Source organism: Bidens hawaiensis, unplaced genomic scaffold (assembly GCF_021521415.1).
Source record: "Bidens hawaiensis isolate Kalapana, Puna unplaced genomic scaffold, B.hawaiensis_p1.1 tig00041330_1, whole genome shotgun sequence".
Taxonomy (NCBI): Eukaryota; Viridiplantae; Streptophyta; class Magnoliopsida; order Asterales; family Asteraceae; genus Bidens; species Bidens hawaiensis.
Window position 1 is genome coordinate 131,720 of NW_027497325.1, and position 23,049 is coordinate 154,768.

The 23,049-nt window shown below is 34.0% G+C and overlaps 2 protein-coding genes, 1 non-coding gene and 1 pseudogene across 3 annotated transcripts; 2 read left to right on the forward strand and 2 right to left on the reverse strand.

The window, feature by feature from the left end:
- Nucleotides 1-5,183: 5,183 nt before the first annotated feature.
- Nucleotides 5,184-9,507, forward strand: LOC143592886 (putative folate-biopterin transporter 3). Its single transcript, XM_077072683.1, has 4 exons — nt 5,184-5,671; nt 7,013-7,272; nt 7,830-7,925; nt 8,671-9,507. The coding sequence occupies exons 1-4, from the start codon at nt 5,332-5,334 to the stop codon at nt 9,433-9,435; spliced, it is 1,461 nt and encodes a 486-aa protein (XP_076928798.1). The 5' UTR covers nt 5,184-5,331; the 3' UTR covers nt 9,436-9,507.
- Nucleotides 9,508-9,873: 366 nt separating this feature from the next.
- LOC143592880 (protein HEADING DATE REPRESSOR 1-like) lies at nt 9,874-13,800 on the reverse strand. Its single transcript, XM_077072677.1, has 3 exons — nt 13,290-13,800; nt 11,268-11,599; nt 9,874-10,203 (listed from the first exon to the last, which is right to left on the reverse strand). Exons 1-3 carry the CDS (start codon nt 13,381-13,383, stop codon nt 10,006-10,008), a joined length of 624 nt encoding a protein of 207 aa, XP_076928792.1. The 5' UTR covers nt 13,384-13,800; the 3' UTR covers nt 9,874-10,005.
- Nucleotides 13,801-14,504: 704 nt separating this feature from the next.
- Nucleotides 14,505-18,903, forward strand: LOC143592875 (1-acyl-sn-glycerol-3-phosphate acyltransferase PLS1-like; annotated as a pseudogene).
- Nucleotides 15,610-15,730, reverse strand: LOC143592888 (U5 spliceosomal RNA). Its single transcript, XR_013146004.1, has one exon. It is a non-coding gene; the product is annotated as a U5 spliceosomal RNA (small nuclear RNA).
- Nucleotides 18,904-23,049: the final 4,146 nt, after the last annotated feature.

The following is a 23,049-nucleotide window of genomic DNA, read 5'->3' on the forward strand; positions in this document are numbered from 1 at the left end:
CATACATCACCATTCGTGTTTACAGAAACGTTTCCTTCATGAGACGAGTCAGAACCTGACTCCCCTTTAGAGTAATAAGCAGCAGATTCAGGCCTCGAACTTGAGCCTGAGTTAACCTTTGCACCATACATACCAGGGTCTTGTATCTGATCTGTAGGTGTTTCTTTTCGAACCATATTAAGCTCATAAGTTCTGAGCTTATTCACTGCCGTTTCAAGATCATAATTAGGAAAGTCTCTGTCTTCCCTCATAAGAACGGTGTACATTTCCCACTTCGGTGGGAGAGCATCGAGAAGTTTTTCAACGATCTCTTCTTCTCGGTAAGCAATCGAATAATTGCTAAGCTCTGTCATTAGATGATAGTATCTGGTGATAATATCATCCAGCGATTCGTTCTTCAAAAATTTGAAGACGGAGAACTGGGTCTTCAAAAGTTTTACCTTCGATGCACGGATACCCACATTCCCCTCGAATCTATTTTCAAGAGCATCCCAAAGCTCTCTTGCAGAAGTGTACTTTCGGAACGTATGGAGAACCTCTTGAGGAAGCGCCATTGTTATCGCAGCATGGGCCTTGCTTTCGGCCTCGTACATTTTCTTTTCTTCGTCCTCCATTTTGCTGTACTTCTTAACTACGTCACGGCCTTCGTATTGCATAGTTGGAGGGATATATCCATCCTGGATGCACACCCACATTTTGGCATCCTGGTATTTGATGTATTGGATGAATCTGTCTTTCCATGCCACGAAGTCAGTTCCTTTCATCAGCCTCGGGGCCTTAGTAGCAGACCCCGCTTCTACTTCCATCTTGACCAAATCGGAGATGTTGATCGAAGACATCCTTGCAAAAACCTGAAAAAACCTGAAAAAACAAAAAAAATATTAAAACAGCTCAGTAGGCGAAGTTAAGAATAACTTCGCTTGAAGGTTAACTTCGCTGAAAGAGAACTTCGCTGAGATCTTAAATTCGCTTGAATTTGGCGAGGTTAAAAATAACTTCGCTTAGCTCTGGCGAACTTATGAGTTGAGCGAACTTGGGTATGAAGCGAAGTTGCGGATAACTTCGCTAAGGCGAACTTATGAAGTGAGCGAAGTTGTAGTTAACTTCGCTAATCCTTATATCTTCGCCAAAAACCCTAATTCCAGCGACGGCAACTTCGCCTGAAGAATGGTAACTTCGCCCGATGAACGGTAACTTCGCCCGATGAACAGGGAAGTTTGTTCAGATCTGTTTTCGTCAATCCAGCAGCTCCCGATCAATGCAAAGGCTTGAAAATGACTGTCAAGCACTAGCAAAACTCAATCCCAACAAAAACACGTCCCGCGAATAGGTCAAACGAGACGTTTTCTACACCCGCGTGAAATCCCGAACCTCACAATCGAGCCGATTGGCTCTGATACCAATTGTAGGTTCCTGGACGGATCGTACACGGGATATCGCTAACAACGCAGGTGCGGAATCCCTGCGCAGGTAGTTACGAGTGTAGAGATAGAATCACACGAGCAATAAATCAACCACGTTATATTGATAACCGAACACGTGACTCACGGTCACTATTACAGAAGATGACACGTAACAATATGAAACACACTGAAACAAAACCCTAAACGACCAACAACCAAACTGTTTCAGCGAAACAGTTTTATACACGACAACTTCGCCATTGGCGAAGTTGTCCATAACTTCGCTGATTCAACAAGTTCGCCATAGCGAACTTGTTGACAACTTCGCGTATTACAAAACAATCATAAACTAAACATAATTACATTACAGACTCGATTACAACTGCTAGACAATGAACTACTGACACACATGTACCAACATTAGTTACTATTATTAATTACTAAATAATTAATTCATAATAGGAATAACATATTTAAAGAAAGAGTTGGTTATGAAGCTATTTACCAATTTTAATTATCATTTTATTTAGATAAAGAAAAAAATGTTTTAATTATTGAACAAAAATTTGCCAAGTGGCACAAATATAGTGCAATTAGGTGCCAAGTGGCACAAATATGTTTTTATTTATTATAATAGTAGATAACAAAATTGAAATGCGTCGTAAATTTCTATTTTCATTAACGATCATATTTATACATATTATCTTACTCGAAGCAAGTAACGCAACGAATGGGGTTGCGCGCGCTAGTGAGTGAAAGGGGTTTTAATTAACGGGGAAGAGAATAGCTGAGGATCGACTCAAACAATAATTAATATTTTTATACATGAAGTCGACACTATGCAAAAGGTCCATGCTCCGATTAAGATACTTTTGTCCTAAAATCCTAAGGTTTCATCATAAGACAGTTAAGTAACTGTCACACTTTCTTTCTCCCCTTACTTTGATCATCTTTAATGTAGTATGTACAAGTGTATTATGCGGTTCTCACAGTTCTCAATAGTTTTTGATTTGAAAAATGCATCCCTATATGCACATGTTTTTGTGTATATACATGTGTGGGTGATGGTACAAATGATAATTATATATTTACTAGTGAATACACGTATTTTCCAAGATATAATGTTTTATACTACCTAGTTAATTATGGGTTGTGCATTGTTTAAAAACAAACTTGACCAAATAGTTGGAAAAGATTTAGACCGAAAATCACACCTATAACACATAAAAGGTCGATCGTTCATGGTTTGGTTCAGGATATTTGATTTAGAAAATTTAATTGACACGAATGTATTATCATATATTATTATTATATATAATAAATAGAAAGTTTGGTGCCGCAAGTGCCTTATTAGGCCACTTGCGGCACCGACTGGTCCGCAAAATTTGTTTTTGTTTCTTTAGTTCAGTCATCGCAACGAACGTAATGAAAACCGAGCGAACGTCATTTTTTTTAAGTTACAGGATCGACAACGATCTGCTTTTACCAACGCTCGAGTTTTACCGACTGACGTCATCATATTGGTCCACCTCAACTTTTATAATTTTTTGTTTATATATTTGGCTTAATTTCGGTACAACAACACAAGTCACAGAAATCGACCAAATTCACGTCGACTTATCGGCTCAATGCTTGGGGCCGACAACACTTGGATTTACCACCGTCTGAGTTTTGCGCCGGGTTAAAATCTAGTTATATAACAAGTAGAAAGCTTGGTGCCGCAAGTGCCTTATTCGGCCACTTGGCAGCACCGGACTGGTCCGAAATGTTTGTTTTTGTTTCTTTAGGCGGTCATCGTAACGAAAACCTGAGTGAACGTCAATTTTTTTTGTGTTTTCTTTTGTTTTAGTTCCGGGATCGACAACCATCGATTTTTACCAACGCTCGAGTTTTACCGATTGACACCATCCTATTGGTCCACCTCAACTTTTATACTTTTTTTGTTTTATATTTGGTTTTAATCCCACTACAATAACACACGTTACTAAAACCGACCGAATTCGCGTCGAATTACCGACTCAATTCTTAGGCTGACAACACTTGGGTTTTACCACAGTCCGAGTTTTACTAACTTGTCCGGCGCAAGACACAGGGTAAAAAGCTAGTTCAAGATATTTGTACGCCGTCCACTTGCATGTGCAGTTATTGAACCACATAAATAACATAACTAGTGTTGTTGAAATTTCAGGTGTACACATTAGTACACAAGTTATGTCAGTCACATGCTCCCAAACGTGTCAAATATATTTTATGATTGTTTTGTTTTAGTTCTTACGCGGTTGTACTTCTTTATTGAGTATCTACGTTTAGATTTTTTAACATATCTTATCTACGAATATAATTTATTCTGACATAATAATCTTTGTTTAAAAGTGTGGTATTTAAAATATTATACGAGTATTACATAAATGTATGGTGCTCGTGTAGGGACCAAATAATCTGGGCCGTCACGAAGAATTTAAATACCTTAGTCGAGACGAAATAAAATGTCTGTAGACCATAACAAGTAACGAAATATATAAGTTAATTATTTAATTGACAATTACCGTCCTTTTTTCAATTTTTAAATTTAGTTTAGCCCAATAGCATAAATGGATTATGAATATAAATAAAAGTTTCAGACCCAATATATTTAAGAAGAATAAGATCCAAATCTATTTTATAATTTTTTTTTGATAAATATACATACAAAAAAAAAAAAAAAAAAAAAAATTGGCCCAAACAATTATGTGCCTCTGACGACCGCTAGCCTTGCCCTACCTTAGGATATATACTAACATAATATTATCTAACCTCTGTCATATAACATTTATTAGTTGTTAGAGCGGTATACATGTGTGATCTATGCATTTGAGGTGAATGATCCGTAAACACATCTTACCATAAATGGGCATGAAGTTAAGAGATGAGCCATTCAATCATTTCTTTGAGTAACAACCAAAGAGAAATTTACCGAGCTAGAATGAGAGGCATGATGTTCTTTTTTCATTTTAAATATTCTATGTGGGTTAGGTATTGTTATAACTAGGTGTAACATTGATGCATTTTTCTGACTATTTACTAACTGGTCTCTTAGTTTAATCAAATTAGTCGTTTAAAATGGTCCATTTTTAAGAAAGAGTAAAAAAATGTCCCTCACTTTTGCTAAATTTCCAAAATGGTCCACCTGAGTCTCATCTTTACGATGAGATTCAACGTCTAACAAGAACATAACACATGGTCTCAAATCTCATTGTCAATATAAGATTGAGCTAAAATCTAATCGTCAAGATGAGTTTGAGACCAATCTCATCATGAAGTTGTGATTTGACAACCACATGTCAACTGATGAAGCTTAGACAAAAATGAGAGGAGATTGAAACTGTATGGAAATTTTCATAACGAGGAGGTGCCAAACTCAAATTTTCGCTCAAAAAAGGGGAAATCTACGCTACATATACAAAATTTTGGGTGAAAAAACGGGTTAACCTACACTGCCACGCAAAAACACAGAGGGTCGGACCATCCCTGGCCCTCAATAAGCTTTGTCAATACATGTCAGTATGTCATTGGCAGATGAATCTCATTGTCCAACACATAGATCTCATCTTCACTATTGAATTTATGATAGACTATTTCTGAAATCAAGCTAAACGACGAGTTAATTCAAGAATCTCTCTCCTTTAATGAGTCATTTTTTCGGTTCGAGAATTTCTCAAAAAAGAAATAACTATCTTTGCGGACATGACACAAGAACACATGACACACTCCGATCTCCGTACCTCATTTGACTGCAAAAGATAAAACCCTTCGTTATAGTCAACGCCATTCAACAAACCCGTCCGTGCATCCACCGGCACCTACCCATATTCCAATTCCCAATTTCACTTCAAACCCATCAATCAAATCCAAACTAAACCCATTTACCAAAACCATAATAATATTCAAGATGTCAGAAGATCAAGAAAATATTAGAACAACAAAACATGCTACTAATAATTTGATCTGGAAGTCAATAAGTTGGTTTAAAATGTTGGGCAATGAACTAAGCTGGCGGTTTGTTTTTTCGGTTATTATTGTGTACGGGATTAATCAGGGTGTCAGTATAGGCTTGTACCGTGTGAGTGTACAATACTATATGAAAGATGTCCTTAAGTTACAACCTTCTGATGCACAGTTCTATGCTGGAATCATTCAGATTCCTTGGATTATTAAGCCCCTTTGGGGTCTTATGACCGATATTGTCCCCATTTTTCGGTTGAGGAGACGGCCTTACTTCGTGTTTGCGGGTAATTTGAAAGTCTTGTTTTGTAGTTTACGGGTGTAAATGAGCCGAGCTGGGTCATGAGTTGTTTTTTTAAGCCCGGGTTTGGCTCGTTTATTATTTATTAGTTGGTATATATATGTTTTTAGTTATTTTTATAGAACTCGAGGAAAACATTAAATGAGCGTAAGCTTGGTTTGAGCTCGTGTCGTACCTTAAACGAGCCAAAGCTTAGATATTTTAAGCTCGGGCATGGCTTGTTTACTATTTATGAATTAGTTTATATATGTTTTTAGTTATTTTTATATCATTTGAGAAAAACCTTAAATGGGCATTAAACGAGCCAAAGCCCATTTAAGGTAGGTACTACACGAGCTATAAATAACTTTGTTAGATATTTACGTTTTTAGTTATTTTTATAGAACTTGAGGAAAACCTTAAACGAGTATCAGCTTGGCTTGAGCTCGTGTAGTACCTTAAGCGAGGCAAAGCTTAGCTTGAACTTGTTTGTGTGGTGTGAAATTAATAAATAGAAGTCCAAAGAGGTAAAACTTTGTTAGATATTTTAGTGTAATTTGCTTAGCTTTGTGTACCAATGTGTATCGTAATATTCATTAAACAAGTCAGAAGGTATGGGATGCACACTTGTTTTGAATTTATCATGATCTTAAGAGTGAAGCCCCTAAGCATTTTTTTTTGGGGGGGTGATCCAAGCGGATACACGTCTTTGACGGTTCTAGGGGTAGCATCCCTGGAAGTAGGGTCCAAGGGGCAGAGCCCTCAGCCAGTCAAAATATGGCGCGTTGTTGTATTATAAATTTACCATTATTGTTGTATCAGAAGTTCATTAGAAATTGAATTTTCGCAATTTCACATGTGAAATCCGTGGTCAAAATATGGCGCATTTTGATGCCAATTTTAAATTCCGGAACGAAACTGCCAGTTTCTATTCCTAATCTGGATATACGACATGTTGTCTTTTTGGTCGAACTCTTTGGTTCTCGAGTTCACAAAAAACATACGAAATTCTTGTCTCTTATGAGTTTTATACAAATAAATATTCGGACACCATTGAATTAATTCGATCTGAAAGTGCATCACGACTCTCAGATTATCCGGTTGTTATATCTCATGAATCCCCAACAAACTTAAAAATACGAAAGGCTCGTTAAGACTCGACAAGCCTAAATGAGCTTCACATACAAGGGTCAAGCTTTGTTTGATGCTCGGGCTCGGATCTAGCTCGAAAAAGCTTGGCTAGTTTGCACCCCCACTTTGCATTTTTAGTTTAGTCGAGTCTTGTTGCAAAAGCAAAATATTTACTTGTTTACAAAATTTAAACAAATTTGTTTGTATACTCTTTCAGGTTTTGTTGGTTCAATAGCAATGCTAATACCGGCTTTTAGCACAAGCTTGCCAGCAGTATGTGCAGTATTATCTTTCATGACAGCTGGTGCAGGGGTCGCGATAGCCGATGTGACAATCGATGCTTGTGTAACAGAACACAGCATAAGTCATCCTACTCTTGCGGGCGACATGCAAAGCTTGTGTGGAGTTAGTTCCTCAATTGGTCAACTTGTTGGGTTTGCACTGAGTGGTGTTCTTGTTCATATTTTTGGACCGCAGGTTCGTTGCCAGTAATTATTTTTGGACAAAATGGCAAAAGACGTCCTTTATGTTTAATCGTTTTTTCAGTGGACGTCCTTTAGCAAAAGAAATGACAGAAAACATTCTTTACATTTAAAAACTCTATCACATTATGTCCTTTGACTCTAACCCAGTCAACTTTTCCCGTTAAATATGGTCACGTGCCCTGCACATGGGGGTATTTTGGTCATTTTACTATTGCAAATTAAAGTAATATTAACTCTGAACCATTCACTGACCTAAAGATGATTAATTTTCAAGAGTAAAATGACCAAAATACCCCCATGTGCATGGCACGTGACCATATTTAACGGGAAAAGTTAACTGGGTTAGGGTCAAAGGACATAATGTGATAGACTTTTAAAATGTAAAGGATGTTTTCTGTCATTTCTTTTGCTAAAGGATGTCCACTGAAAAAACGATTAAATATAAAGGATGTAATTTGCTATTTTGTCATTTTTGTATGCAAAGGTTTCATTTGACATATGTTTCATTGTGAAATCAAGTTGATTATTTATGGCGTGTTCGTGTTTCAGGGTGTGTTTGGAGTGTTAAGTATCCCGGCTGGATTGGTTATTTTGGTTGGAATGATGCTGCAAGAACCGCTTGTCAATAGCTATTCTCATAAGCGGGTAAGGTTTTAAACGTTCGGATAAACATATTTTGCTTTCAAATTATTTAAGTTTTTTATCGTCACCAGTAGTCGCAATAATAAGTTTTTAATGTTTCGAAAGTCAAAATTTGGTTTCTTAATGTAAGGGCATTTTGGTCAATTCCTCAAAACTTAACTGAAACTTTAACGTCTATCCACGTCAAGGACCATTTGTGTTACGCTTGAGTGAATAGTGTCGAACAAATGTGTAATAAATGAAACTTAGGGACCCAAATACCGTGGCATAGACATATCGCAGGGACTATCCGTGTAGTTCGTTTTAAACTTTAAATGCTATATATGATATACATCAAAAGTTGTATTTGTGTCACGCAACGTCTAACAGTTGATTATTAGTAAGCTTCGGATGAATAATTATTAGCAGTATTTTATAAACTATTTTTTAGGTGAGTTCTAATATTACTTATTATGTTTATTTGACAAGATTCATTTTAGATAAACGTTACAAAATAAAGCTCGATAAGGAATGACCGAACATTGCTTAAATTATCATTTTATTAAGAGTTAAGTGCCATTTTAGTACCTGTGGTTTGGCCAACTACGCAACTTTAGTACCTATTCTTTATTTTGTGCAAATGGCTACCTCAGTTTCAAAAATACTTGCATTTTTAGTACCTTTTTTAACCCCGTCAATTTTCATCCGTTAAGTCTGGGGTATTTGCGTAATTTCATTATTTAATATCTTTTTGCTTCTGATTATACAGGTAAAGCAAAAGTTTCTTGACGCTATTAAAACCATGGCGACGGCCCTGAAAACATCCGAAGTTTGGAGACCGTGTTTGTACATGTATCTATCACTTGCATTAGGTGTAAGTATTCATGAAGGAATGTTCTACTGGTACTCCGATGCAAAAACGGGCCCATCTTTTTCACAGGAGGTTATCGGGTCCATATTCTCAGTAGGTGCAGTCGGGTCGCTTTTGGGCGTTCTTCTATACCAAAACGTGTTCAGAAGCCACCCGTTTCGTGGTGTATTATTTTGGACACAGTTACTGTACGGTGCTTCGAGTCTGCTGGATTTAATGTTGGTGTTGCGGTTAAATTTAAAAGTTAACGTACCCGATTACATATTCGTGGTAATGGACGAAGGGGTTTCTAAAATGATCGGGCGTCTCAGATGGATGCCGCTTCTCGTTCTCAGCTCGAAGTTGTGTCCCTCGGGAATCGAAGGCACGTTCTTCGCTTTGTTAATGTCGATTGACCATATTGGGACGCTTACGTCGTCATGGGCGGGAAGTGTTTTGCTTCGGGGTTTAAGTGTCACGAGGACTCGGTTTGATAGTTTATGGGCTGCTATTTTGGTACGAAGTGTCGCGAGGGTTCTTCCGATTGGGCTTTTGTTTTTGGTGCCCGGGAATGACCCGAATTCGACGATTCTTCCGGCTGAATTGTTGATGACAAAAAAAGGTGATGATGGGTTGGAAAATGGTGATTCTGAAATGGTTTCTTTGGTTAATAGTAGCATATGAGAAGATTTAGTTTATTAAATTTACTTGTTAATCTCACTTAATCATTAACTGCTTCCATACATTCATAGTTTTGTAACTTAAGTGTACTAAATCTTTTAAGTTTATAAAGTACACCCATTTTGTTTATTTGACCTATTAGAGAGGTAATATTAAGTTATTAACCAATGAAGCAGTGTTCTAGTGGTACCCTTATGACTTTCTATACGGAAGGTTGCTGGTTCAAGTCTCGTCTGTGATAAAATGTTGTGCCTGAGCCTTTAGGTGGTGGGTTTTCTTGGAATTGGTGGCGGGATGGGTCACCAGCACTATATCCGATTGCAGGCGTGGGTGGCATTTTGCCGATAGGTGTATTTGTTCAAAAATCAGATAATATATGGAAGATAAATACATGTGAATTTGAACAGAAACTGGCTAAGTGCAAAAAAAAAATAAAATACATGTAATTTGAATATTTGATACATTTGGTGCTAATGCTAATATCTGCAGAAAACAGTAGATAATCTATATATTTAGGTACCTTTTCATCAAACAAACAAGACAATGAATATAAATAAATAACTATATGTAAACTTAATGTTCTTCTTCGTCTTCTATGTTCTCGGGCTCTTGAAGCATGTTCATCAACATATCGACCTGGTTCTGCAACATAGCATTTTGTCGTTCTACATCCGCACGTTTACTTCTTTCGTCCAGTAGCTGCAGTTGGAGATGCTCCAGGACACGCGAGTCCTCTTCCAGTTGCTCGTTTAGGCCGCCGATCTCTCTGTCCTGTAATATTATTAACCAGTAATCCATGCATACGGATAATACGGCTCGGATTTATTATCAGAGAAAAGTGACAACACGACACGACCGTCTCCGAGAATTGTGAAAAAATTTGGGCCGAAGAAAAAAATTTGGACCTCAAATTAGTTGAGTAACTGGGTTTAAACATTAAGAATACATATTTTTCATTTTCAAAAGAAAAATATATATATTTTTTCTATTAAAAAAATTTCAGGCCTATCGGGGTGTCAGGCTGGGGTCTGTCAACCACCCGGCCCTGCAGTGGCGGAGCCAGGAACCTTTTGCTATGGGTTCGGGATTTTTTTGGTTCTCAATATTTTTCCTTCGTCAAAAGTTTTCCGGCCCAACTAGGACGGGTCAGGTCGCTCATTCAGTAAGATAAATAAAATACAATATCATTATTATAACAAAAGTACATCGTCAACATTCAATAAAATACATAGTCTTATTAAATAAAACGAAAGAGTAGGCCGATCGTTGTTTGGTTGAAGTCCGAAAGGTGAGGGTTGAGGCCATGAGGCGTTTGTTGAAGCCTTTAGGCGCACTGGCAAAGTTAATGTGATGAGGCGAGTGTCGTACTCATCTGTTCTATTTGATCCGTCGTTTTTGTATTTTTTGTTTATCTTTTAGTCATATTTTATCTTTAAGAATCTTAATTGGGTTGGGCTTATTGACTCGTTCTATGAATAAGTTTGGTTTTTTGTTTTTTTGTAATCCATATATGCGTTATTGGCCTGTTTATAATAATTATAATTTTTATAGATTTTTTAAAAGATTTTTATATTTTATAAAAGAAATATTCATTGCTATAAATCTTTTTTTAACTAAATCTATAACAATCAATGGGTTCGAATATATATTTTTGATAAGATATCGGGTTCGCTCGCAAAAAAAAATGGGTTTGCTTGTTAATTCAAAACTATAAGTTATAAATCAAACTGTAAAATGACCGGGTTCGGCCAAACTCGGTTGACTATATGTGGCTCCGCCACTGCTGCCCTGCCTCATTGTCGGCCTTGCAACACGATAATATATAGGGAGTGTACCTTTCGGTTCATTTCTTGTACTGCAATGCGGCGCATGCTTTCAACAACATCAACATTTACAAGCTTTCTCTTCTTGCCAATGAGCCATCCGCGTGGGTAACTAGCAGAATCAAAGTCGGGTGGAGGAAGTAAAGATTCAGCCGAAGGCCTTCTACCGTTCAAATCCATTATTGGTTCAAGAGGTTCAAAAAGGGCCTTACGCTTCTCAGACAGAACCACCGGCGGTTCTTCCATAACATCGTCGGCTAAAGTTTCTCCTTCCGTTGTTTTATCAGCTTCCTCGTTTGCGTCTTTAGCATCTTTACCGTCCTTGTGCAAGTTCTTCGTACTACCTGCGATCATAGTTACAACATAAAAAATAAACGAATGGATCATTATCGACCGTGATTAATAGTTTAGATTATTAGAATTCATTTTGGCTATATTTAGTCATGGATGGTTTTATTTAGGCATCTTGATTATTTATTAAAGAGTAAACTGTGGTTTTCGTCTCTGTGGTTTGTTCAAATTTGCGGTTTACATTATTAAGTCTGGTCGTTAAGCCCATCAGCGTGCACCTCACGTGAGTCGTGATTTTGACATTTTTCTCCCCAAACCTAATTCACAAGCCCTCTCAAGTGAGGGGCTGGGGTTTGTTTAGGGAGAAAAAGGACAAAGTTGCCCCTTATGCGAGGCGCACGTTGATGGGTTTTACGACCAGACTTAAGGGTGTTAGTGGGTTCGGGTTTAATTGCAAGTGAGATGAAACCACAGGGACGAAATCGCAAATTTGAAACTATTAAACTAAAACTGCATATTTGAACAAACCATAATGACGAAAACCGCAGTTACTATTTATTAAATGTTCTATAGAATTATAAATCATTATCAAACTTACTAACTTTATTAATTTCTAAGTGGTTGGTTGGGGGTGAAGATAACCAAACTTCAACAAGTAACCAACTTTGTTAAATTTAAGTAGCACAAATAATAAAAAGAATTATAATATTTAATTACAAGTAGTTTAATGAATATATTGTGATTAGTAATGTATGATGTTTTACTAAAAACATTAACAAAAATCAAACTTACCAACTTTATTGAATTCAAGTGATTAGTTGGGGACAAAGACATAATTGTAACTTTTGTTAGAAGCTTACTGAAAAAGTATGACCCTTTATCTTTTGAAAAAATCAAAGAGCACGCACGAGGGTAGTTTTATACCTTTATTATTATTATCACGATTTTTTTTAAATCATGAAAGTCTTTCAAAAATCAAATTTTACACCCGCTCATTTAATAGACCCATTATTTTACTAATTAACTTACTCTTGGTTCTTAAAATAAATATTTGAATCAAATACAAATAAAATTAATGTTTTAATCGTGTGAATTAAATAATGTAATTATATATACAACATAGTGTAATTACACTACGATGTAATTATATATTAATTGCATTACTTGATTCGCATAGTTAACACGTTAATTTGATTTGTACACTAACTTTCCCCCTTAAAATAAAAACACTAATTTTACTATCTTTACCAAAAAAAATAATTAAATACATTTTTAATCTTTTATCTAATTTACTTTTGATTCTTAAAATTAAAATACTTTGTATATTATTATTATTATTATTATTATTATTATTATTATTATCCAATTACATTTGTTGAACATCGTGTATTGAATAATAGAAATGTAATGGTATATTAACATTTACAAGGGATCTATAGAGTTTGAATGCTAGATGAAGACCAATTATAACATTTACTATTGTTATAACAAACAAAAAAACATGACTTTTCTGTTAACTCTTATGTTTTTATCAAACTCTATAGTTCACAAACAATTTCCATTATTAAAGTTTGTTCAACAATAACACACATAGATCTAACAATATCATATATTCACAAGTTAAATTCATATCTTAATCAAGATAAAAACAAAATCAATGTCTCCCATGACCATGCAGTAAGATTTTAATGGATATGATTGTTGTTTAACACAGTAATAGTAATAATAATAATAATAACACACCTGATCTCTTACGAGACTTCCAAAACACAGGAGTTGAAGACACCGGTGAGAAGCCATTAACAACAACAACCTTATTATTATTATCTTCTTCCATAATAATTATAAATATTCACTTGTCTTCAATTCCTTTGGTTCTTCAAAACATATATTGAGAGACTATTATTGTCTTGCTTCCTAGTTCTTCTAATGTTTGTTGTTTAATAAATCTTGTAAAACGTGTTGTTGTCGTTAACCCACACGAGGTTTTAATGGCACCGATAAGACCGATGGTGTGAAATCAACGGCTGAGATTTTGTAAGAGAGTTGGGTTGTCTTTGTTCGTCTGCTTTCGTATTACTCTATCCACGTGGGTCCGGTTTTTTTCCTGCTACAAGGGAATACAAAATTCTTTGGATAATTACCAAATTGCACCGGGTGTTGTTGATAATGATTATATTAATCATGTCTCTAGATGTGGGCAGAATGGTCAACAAAGGAATATTTCTGTTAAAGTACTCATTTTCATTTATCACACATTTCAATAAAGATATATTTTACCTTAAAAAAATTAACTCATGCATTGATACTAGACTGTGAAAAGTCGGTTTGGTTATAGAAGCTTAATCATAACTATATCCAAAAGATCAGTTAATCAGAAGTCGGTTAACTGTTGATTATGGGTCAATTTCGGTTAATCATAAGTCGGTAACTGTCAATTATGGGTCAATTTCGGTTAATTGTTCAATGTATATTTGATGATTTTTTTTTCCTTTGTTTCAGAGTTTTTGTTGAAATGGTACGGCTATGGTGCAACAGATAAAAAAATTTATAAAATGTTGTAATGAATGTATAAAACTAGGAAATAAAGGTATAAGAGCATTTTCATCGCATTAATCAATCTTCTTTCACATTTTTAAATTTTAAGAAAATATAATAAAAACTAACTCCGTCTCATCCACCATTTGTTTGTCATAAGCTTAAGTTATAAAAGGTTACTTTTCATCATTTTTTAAATTATTGTGAATGTATAAAAACGAGAAATATAATAATATAATTATTTGTGAGTAAGATAAAGATAAAAATGATGAATGAGTTATAATAGATTTTTAAAAATGAGTATTAAATTTTGAAAATTATGAATTTTAATTACATTTTAGGGTAAAAAATTATGGATGAAATGTGAATGCTCTAAAAGATGAAAATATATGTATAAAGACAAAAATAGAGGTATAGAAGATGGAAATAGAGGTACAAAAATTTAATAAGCATACAAGGTTCGGTTCAATTAAAGTCTAAACGGACTCACATTAACCGTAACCATAACCGTCGGGTTTTTTTTTTGTTTATGGTTAATTTTTAGTTAACGGTTCGGTTATTGCTCATTCGTAAGTCCTATACTTATTCTAAATTTACACATAGTTTATTGAAAATATATGTAAATTTACAAGTTAACCAAAATTGAAAATATATGTATAAAAGATGGAAATAGACTGAGGCATAAAATTTGGAATAAACATAAACATACAAGGTTCCGTTTTTTTTTTGGCTAAAGTCGGTAAACAAACATACGTTAACCGTAACCATAACCATCGGTTTTGTTTGGTTTGTGGTTAATTTCGGTTTAATAGTTTGTTTTGGTTATAGTTCGAATTTTTCTCACCCTAACCTATACTTATTTCTAAATTTACAAATTGTTTATTATTACACCGCAACTAACAACCACCTAACAAAGAAAAAGTACAATTTTACACATTTTGATACCGCTAAGCTACAAGCTCTTTGGTACCGCTTAGACAATTATAAAAACATACGCACGAAGACCATCCATGGTAACCTAGATTTCATCCGCCTCACACGCGACGTTGTTGGTTGTTCCATCAATAGCTTCTGCACGTAGCCATGAACACATGTTGAAAGGATAAGTATGGAAATGTTGTAGGTAAAAATGTGTATAAAACGGGTAAGAAAAACTTATGTGACACGTGGGTTATGCCTGCATATGAGAATGATGAGTTTTAACATTGTGGGCAAAATAATAAATTACCAACCATACATCGATCTTAGCTATCAAAATTGATAGGCACCAATATACAGGTCATTTGTGATATGAAAAAGAAAACACTTGAATAAACCAAATAAATTAAGTAATAATTTAAACTTAAAGTATTTTCCAACTTTGGGACAAAGTACACCTCTAGAAGGATTGACCATTGAAGCTTTGGGACAAAGACAATACTTCTAAAAGAAGAACTTGGTATACAATTTGAAGGTTGTCAAAAGTATTGTGACTGTTTAGCTTAAGCGTTTAGATAGCTAAAATTTAAAACTATGTTTTGTTAGGAGTCCTTTCAAAGAGAAAAGAACTCTCCAAAAATAAGCGTGTGCTATTTTAGCACAACAAGCACACGGTATTCTTTAGTAAAAGGCGAAAGAATAGTTCGTTTTGTGCTCATTGCATAGCTGGGTGGTTTCTACCATAGTTGTTGGGCTGCTTATATACACACTTCCTTACTTCTAACTTCTTTAATAAGCCGATGTGGGACAAACCTGCAATGACCTACATCTCTCTCTCAGTTGTGTTTGGTTGTTATTTTGCTTTATTTTCTAAGTTTGAACTCTAGTTTAATTTTTTAAATCTTGTTACTATAGTTTTTTTTTAATTCTAAATTTGTTGATTATTAACAAATGACATCATGGTTACATGTGATCAGAAGATTAGTGAGCTACAAGTCTATTGATCACTTAAAGTCGTTTGGTATTCGGTTTTGATTCATCATGATGTTTGGTGTTCACCGTGCGTATGCTTTCTTTTTTCTATTTTCTTGAAGGAGTCGTGGGAAATATTTATCTGAATTTTGATTCTAATCCTTTTAATACACGAGTTCTTTCTTGTCCATTTTCTTTAACTTATAAATTCAAGTATGTGATTCCGATACCATATTGCAAATCAAAGCACATTTGGTTTCGCTGTGCGCTTTAATATTTATTTGAAGTCTTGTTAAGATTTTGTTGTCATATTGCTGCAGGTTAACTTATACACAGATCCTGAAACACTAAAGATGATGGGTTAGTTAGATAGTGATTTTGTAACATATGACTTTGGTCTTTTAATAAGTAAATTTGTGATAGCTAAGCATACTTTTCAGGTAAGCTTGTAATAGCTAATCATAAAAGTGACATTGATTGGCTCATTGGATGGGTGTTTGCTAAGGTAATTACCCAAATTACTTTGTAAGACACTTAGATAATATAATAGGGCTATTTGACTTAATGAACATGCTAACAAAGATAATATCATGCATGGGGTTATATTCAGTTATTTAATAAATGAACGAACATGAACAACATTGTTTAATCATTTAGGTGCTGTTTGTTTTTCCTCAAAAGCACTTCTCCATCTCTTTTGTCTGCGCCGCGCAGACCACGCGCAGACGTTGGGCTCTGCAGTGTGTTTGTTTTTCCGAAGACATTTCATTAAAAAACGTCTGCGCGTCCTCTTCTCCTAGAAGCATTGTTCAAACCACTTCCCACATCTTCTCATCTTCTTCTTATTTTTTCATCAGACAACAAAACAACTCCTTCACCCTCCTCCTTCTCCTCTCAAACCCTAGCTGCCTCCTCCACCCTCCACCGCCGGCCACCCTCCACCGCCGCCGCATCTCTCTCTCTCCACCACAGATCCTTGGTGGTCATCAGCTGCAAATCCTATCTTTCATTTGTCCTCATCTTTTCAACCTGCAAATATTAATATTATTACTTTGTCTTTTTATCAAATGTTTCATACCCAATTCAATCCACTTTGTTACAATATCCTTAACATATAGTCATATAGATCATGAAGATTCAAGTAACCTTATATTCCATATTAATTTCATGGTTCTTACTATTATTATTATTACCTCAAACATGCCTATCAAGTGTTCGACGAAAAGACGAACTGAACCCGGGATTCCAAGGCTCCCCAATGCAATTCATAGACAACAATGGCTTGTTCCTGGAATCAAACTCATCCGATTTCGGGTTCGGCTTTAATCCCACTAGTAACATAACTTCACTCACTTTAGTCATTATGCACATAGCCACTTCAAAAATCATTTGGTCTGCAAACCTAGACTCTCCGGTCGGTAATTCGGTTAACTTTGTGTTTGATGATAATGGCAATGCTTATTTACTTAACAATGGGAGGGTAGTTTGGTCAACAAATACATCTAACAAAGGTGTAGTCTCATTACAATTGTTTGATTCAGGAAACTTGGTTTTGGTTAATAATAATAATAATAATAATAATGGAAGTGTTGTGTGGCAAAGCTTTGGTTATCCGACAAACACGTTAATGCTCGAACAAGATTTTGTTAAAAGGATGACGCTTACGAGTGATCATGATCGAAATGTAACTCTTACGAGTGGATGTTGAAGACCTTTTTTATTTAAATTTCAGTTTATTTAAATTTTAGTTTATTTTAACAGTCTACAGACATTAAAAAACAAACAGTCTTCTTGTTGCAAACTGCAGAGATTTGGTCCACCTCTTCTGCTACAAATGTCTGCAGAGGTGGTCCGCAGACTGCAGACATTTTACCTCTGAAAAAACAAACAGCACCTTAGTTAAACATATGAATATGAGCACATGTCTCATTCATTCATTCATTTATGAACGTGAACGTTCATTTACGTTTGTTCTTACAAGTTAGTTCGGTTACATTTGTTTATGTTCTTCCGGGTATGCTCATTCGACAGTTATGTTCTTTCATCTATGCTCAATTATGGTAGGTCTTTTACGTTCATTCATAATTTAATGCACAAACATAAACGGAAACAAACACATTCAATTTCTAATTTCTTAAACAATCAAACACAGACAAGAAAACCCTGTTTGTTTGAATTTTTTTTTGTTCGATCATATGTTTGGTTAAAGCTAAGAGAACGGACATGAATATCCCATGTGCGCATCCATTCGGTTCGTTTACATGCCTAGTTTGAACGCTGTTTTTGGTTCATTTATTCAGTGAAACTTTGGCAGTTAAATAACTGACTTTATTTTATTAGTACAGAACAAGTAAACATACCTGAAATGTTGAACTTTTGTAACAATTTTTATTTAATTTAATCCTTATTTATTTGCTCATTTTCTCATTGCCATGTTAGAAAAGTCTATACTCTTTGCTGATATTCTTTTAACTGTTATGCAACAGAGATCAGGTTGTCTTGGTAGCACATTGGCTGTCATGAAGAAATCATCAAAGTTTCTTCCTGTGAGTATTTCAATAAGCTAAATACTAATTTAAGAATAGTGTTATGTATATAGATATAATTATTATTGAATATATGCAGGCCATAGGTTGGTCAATGTGGTTTTCTGAGTATCTATTTCTTGAGAGAAAGTAGGCTAAATATGAAAATACCATAAAGGTGACTTAGGTTATTTAGTGTGTGTCTTTTTACACTTTCACTTTGTGTTTTACAGGCGGGTCTTCAATGTTTAAAAGAATACCCTCAACCGTTTTGGTTGGCATGGTTTTTTGAAGGCACTCGGTTTACAAAAGCAAAACATTTAGCAGCTCAAGAATATGCATCTTCAAACGGATTACCAATTCCTAGAAACGTGTTAATTCCAAGAACAAAGGTAGGCCTGTAAATGCAATGAATGAACACGAGCTGGGCAGGGTCATATTCGTTTGTTTGAGAAAGCAGCTCTACCGCCACCTGATGCACAGATTATCAATTTTATCTCCGGGGATTCGGACATTTGTGGAACCTCATTCTCCTTAGCGAAACGGCATGCCAAAGAAACCGAATTGGAGAATGGTGAAAGACCCATCAGGACAACAACTTTAACCGATCAAAGGATCATAACCTTTGACGATGAGGATCGCATGCACCAGGTGAAAAGGTCTTTATGCTTGCTATGACAGATTACTTCTCAAAGTGGATTGAAGCTTAAGCATTTGTTCAATTCCGTGAAATAGAAGTTATGATGTTTATGGTGATGGTGGTGATGGTAGTGATGGTGACGGTGATAATGATGACGATGGTGATGGTGTTGGTGATGAAGATAGTGATGATGATGATGATGATTGTGATGGTGATGGTGATGATGATGATAATGATGGTGATGGTGATGATGGTGGTGGTGGTGATGATGATGATGATGATGATGGTGATGATGATGATGATGATGATGATAATGATGATGATAGTGATGTTGATGCTGATGATGCTGATGATGATGATGATGATGGTGATGGTGATGATAATGATGGTGGTAGTGAAGGTGATGGTGATGGTGATGTTGATGTTTATGATGAAATGATGATGATGATGATGGGTGGTGGTGATGATGATGATGATGATGATGTTGTTGATGGTGATGGTGATGATGGTGATGGTGATGGTGATGTTGATGATGATGATGGTGATAATGATGATTATGTTGATGATGATGGTGTTGGTGGTGATGATGGTGATGCTGGTGGTGGTGATGATGATGATGATGAAGATGATGGTCGTGGTGGTGATGGTGATGGTGATGGTGATGGTGATGGTGATGGTGATGGTGATGGTGATGATGATTATGATGATGGTGGTGGTGGTGGTGATGAAGATGATGATGTTGATTATGGTGATGGTGATGGTGATGGTGATGGTGATGATGATGATGATGACAGTGATGGTGATGGTGATGGTGATGGTGATGTTGATGATGATGATTATGATAATGATGGTGATAATGATGATAATGATGATGATGTTGATGATGGTGATGATGATGGTGGTGATGATGATGATAGTGGTAGTGATGATGATGATGATGACGATGATGGTGATGATGATGAGAACCGAAAAATTAACATAATCGATTATGTAACATAATCGTAAATGTAAAATACTCGAAAATGTAACGTAATCGAAAATTTAACAAGATCGACAATGTAACATAATCAATTATGTACCATAATCGAAAATGTAACATAATCAATTATGTAATATATTCGATTATGTAACATAATCGAAAATGCAAAATAATCAATTATGTAACATAATCGAAAACGTTACATTTTCGATTATGTTACATTTTTTATTATGTTACATTTTCGATTACGTTACATTAATGATTATGTTACATTTTCGATTATGTGACATAATTGATTATGTTACATTTTCGATTATGTTACATTTTCAACTATGTTACATAATCAATTATGTTACATTTTTTATTATGTTACATAATCGATTATGTTACATTTTCCATTATGTTACATAATCGATTATGCTACATTTTCGATTATGTTACATAATCGGTTAATTAACATTTTCGATTATGTTACATAATCGATAATGTTACATTTTTGATTATGTTACATAATCGATTATGTAACATTTTCGATTATGTGAAATTTTCCATTATGTTACATAATCAATTATGTTACATTTTCGATTATGTTACATAATCGATTATGTAACATTTTCGATTATGTTACATTTTCGATTATGTTACATAATCGATTATGTTACATAATCGACTATGTAACATTTTCGATTATGTAACGATTATGTAACATTTTCGATTATGTTACATTTTCGATTATGTTACATTTTCGATTATGTTACATAATCGATTATGTTACATTTTCGATTATGTTATATTTTCGATTATGTTAAATTTTCCATTATGTTACATTTTCGATTATGATACATAATCGATTATCTAACATTTTCGATAATGTTACATTTTCGATAATGTTACATAATCGATTATGTTACATTTTCGATTATGTTACATAATCGATTATGTAACATTTTTGATCATGTTACATAATCGATAATGTTATATTTTCGATTATGTTACATAATCGATTATGTTACATTTACGATTATGTTACATTTTCCATTATGTGACATTTTCGATTATGTTACATTTTCGATTATGGTACATTTTCGATAATGTTACATAATCGATAATGTTATATTTTCGATTATGTTGCATAATCGATTATGTAACATTTTCGATTATGTTGCATAATCGATTATGTTGCATAATCGATTATGTTGCATTTTCGATTATGTTGCATAATCGATTATGTTGCATTTTCGATTATGTTCCATAATCGATTATGTTCCATTTTCGATTATGTAACATTTTCGATTATGTAACATAATCGATTATGTTACATTTTCGATTATGTTACATATTTTATTATGTAACATTTTCAATTATGTTACATTATCGATAATGTTACATTTTCGATTATGTTACATAATCGATTATGTAACATTTTCAATTATGTTTCATTGTCGATAATGTTACATTTTCGATTATGTTAAATAATCGATTATGTTACATAATCGATTATGTTGCATTTTCGATTATGTTACATTTTCCATTATGTAACATAATCGATTATGTTGCATTTTCGATTATGTTACATTTTCCATTATGTAACATAATCGATTATGTTACATTTTCGATTATGTTACATTTTCCATTATGTTACATAATCGATTATGTTACATTTTCGATTATGTTACATAATTGATTATGTAACATTTTTGATTATGTTACGTAATCAATTATGTTACATTTCAATTATGTTACATTTTCCATTATGTTACATAATCGATTATGTTACATTTTCTATTATGTAACATAGTCGAGTAAGTTACATTTTCGATTATGTTACCTAATCGATTATGTAACATTTTCGATTATGTTACATAATCGATAATGTTACATTTTCGATTATGTTACATTTTCCACAATGTTACATAATCGATTATGTTACATTTTCGATTATGTTACTTTTCGATTATGTTACATAATCGATTATGTAACATTTTCCATTATGAAACATAATCGATTATGTTACATTTTCGATTATGTTACATAATCGATTATGTAACATTTTCGATTAGTTACATAATCGATAATTTCATTTTCGATTATGTTACATAATCGATTATGTTACATAATCGATTATGTTACATTTTTGATTATGTTACATAATCGATTATGTAACATTTTCAATTATGTTACATTATCGATAATGTTACATTTTCGAATATGTTACATAATCGATTATGTTACATTTTCGATTATGTTACATAATCGATTATGTAACATTTTCGATTATGTTACATTATCGATAATGTTACATTTTCGATTATGTAATGTTACATTGTCGATTATGTTACATTTTCAATTATGTTACATAATCGATTATGTTACATTTTCGATTATGTTACATTTTCCACTATCTTACATAATCGATTATGTTACATTTTCGATTATGTTACATTACTGATTATGTAAAATTTTCGATTATGTTACCTAATCAATTATGTTACATTTTCGATTATGTGACATTTTCCATTATTTAACATAATCGATTATGTTACATTTTCGATTATGTTACATAATCTATTATGTAACATTTTCGATTATGTTACATAATCAATAATGTTACATTTTCGATTATGTTACACATTCGATTATGTTACATTTTCGATTATGTTACACAATCGATTATGTTACATTTTCGATTATGTTACACAATCGATCATGTTACATTTTCGATTATGTTATATAATCGATTATGTAACATTTTCGATTATGTTAGATAATCGATTATGTTACATTTTCGATTATGTTACATTTTCCATTATGTAAAAAATTATCGATTATGTTACATTTTCGATCATGTTACATTTTCCATTATGTTAAATTTTCGATTATGTAACATTTTTGATTATGTTACATAATCGATTATGTTACATTTTCGATTAT

What these genes read in the sequence shown, in the direction of transcription:
- LOC143592886 (XM_077072683.1), top strand. Translation starts at nt 5,332, where the DNA reads ATGTCAGAAGATCAAGAAAATATTAGAACAACAAAACATGCTACTAAT. An exon ending in TTCATATTTTTGGACCGCAG is followed by an intron (nt 7,273 to 7,829) that starts GTTCGTTGCCAG and finishes TTCGTGTTTCAG; the next exon opens with GGTGTGTTTGGAGTGTTAAG. An exon ending in ATAGCTATTCTCATAAGCGG is followed by an intron (nt 7,926 to 8,670) that starts GTAAGGTTTTAA and finishes CTGATTATACAG; the next exon opens with GTAAAGCAAAAGTTTCTTGA.
- LOC143592880 (XM_077072677.1), bottom strand. Translation starts at nt 13,383, where the DNA reads ATGGAAGAAGATAATAATAATAAGGTTGTTGTTGTTAATGGCTTCTCA. An exon ending in GAAGTCTCGTAAGAGATCAG is followed by an intron (nt 11,600 to 13,289) that starts GTGTGTTATTAT and finishes CTATGATCGCAG; the next exon opens with GTAGTACGAAGAACTTGCAC. An exon ending in TACAAGAAATGAACCGAAAG is followed by an intron (nt 10,204 to 11,267) that starts GTACACTCCCTA and finishes ATAATATTACAG; the next exon opens with GACAGAGAGATCGGCGGCCT.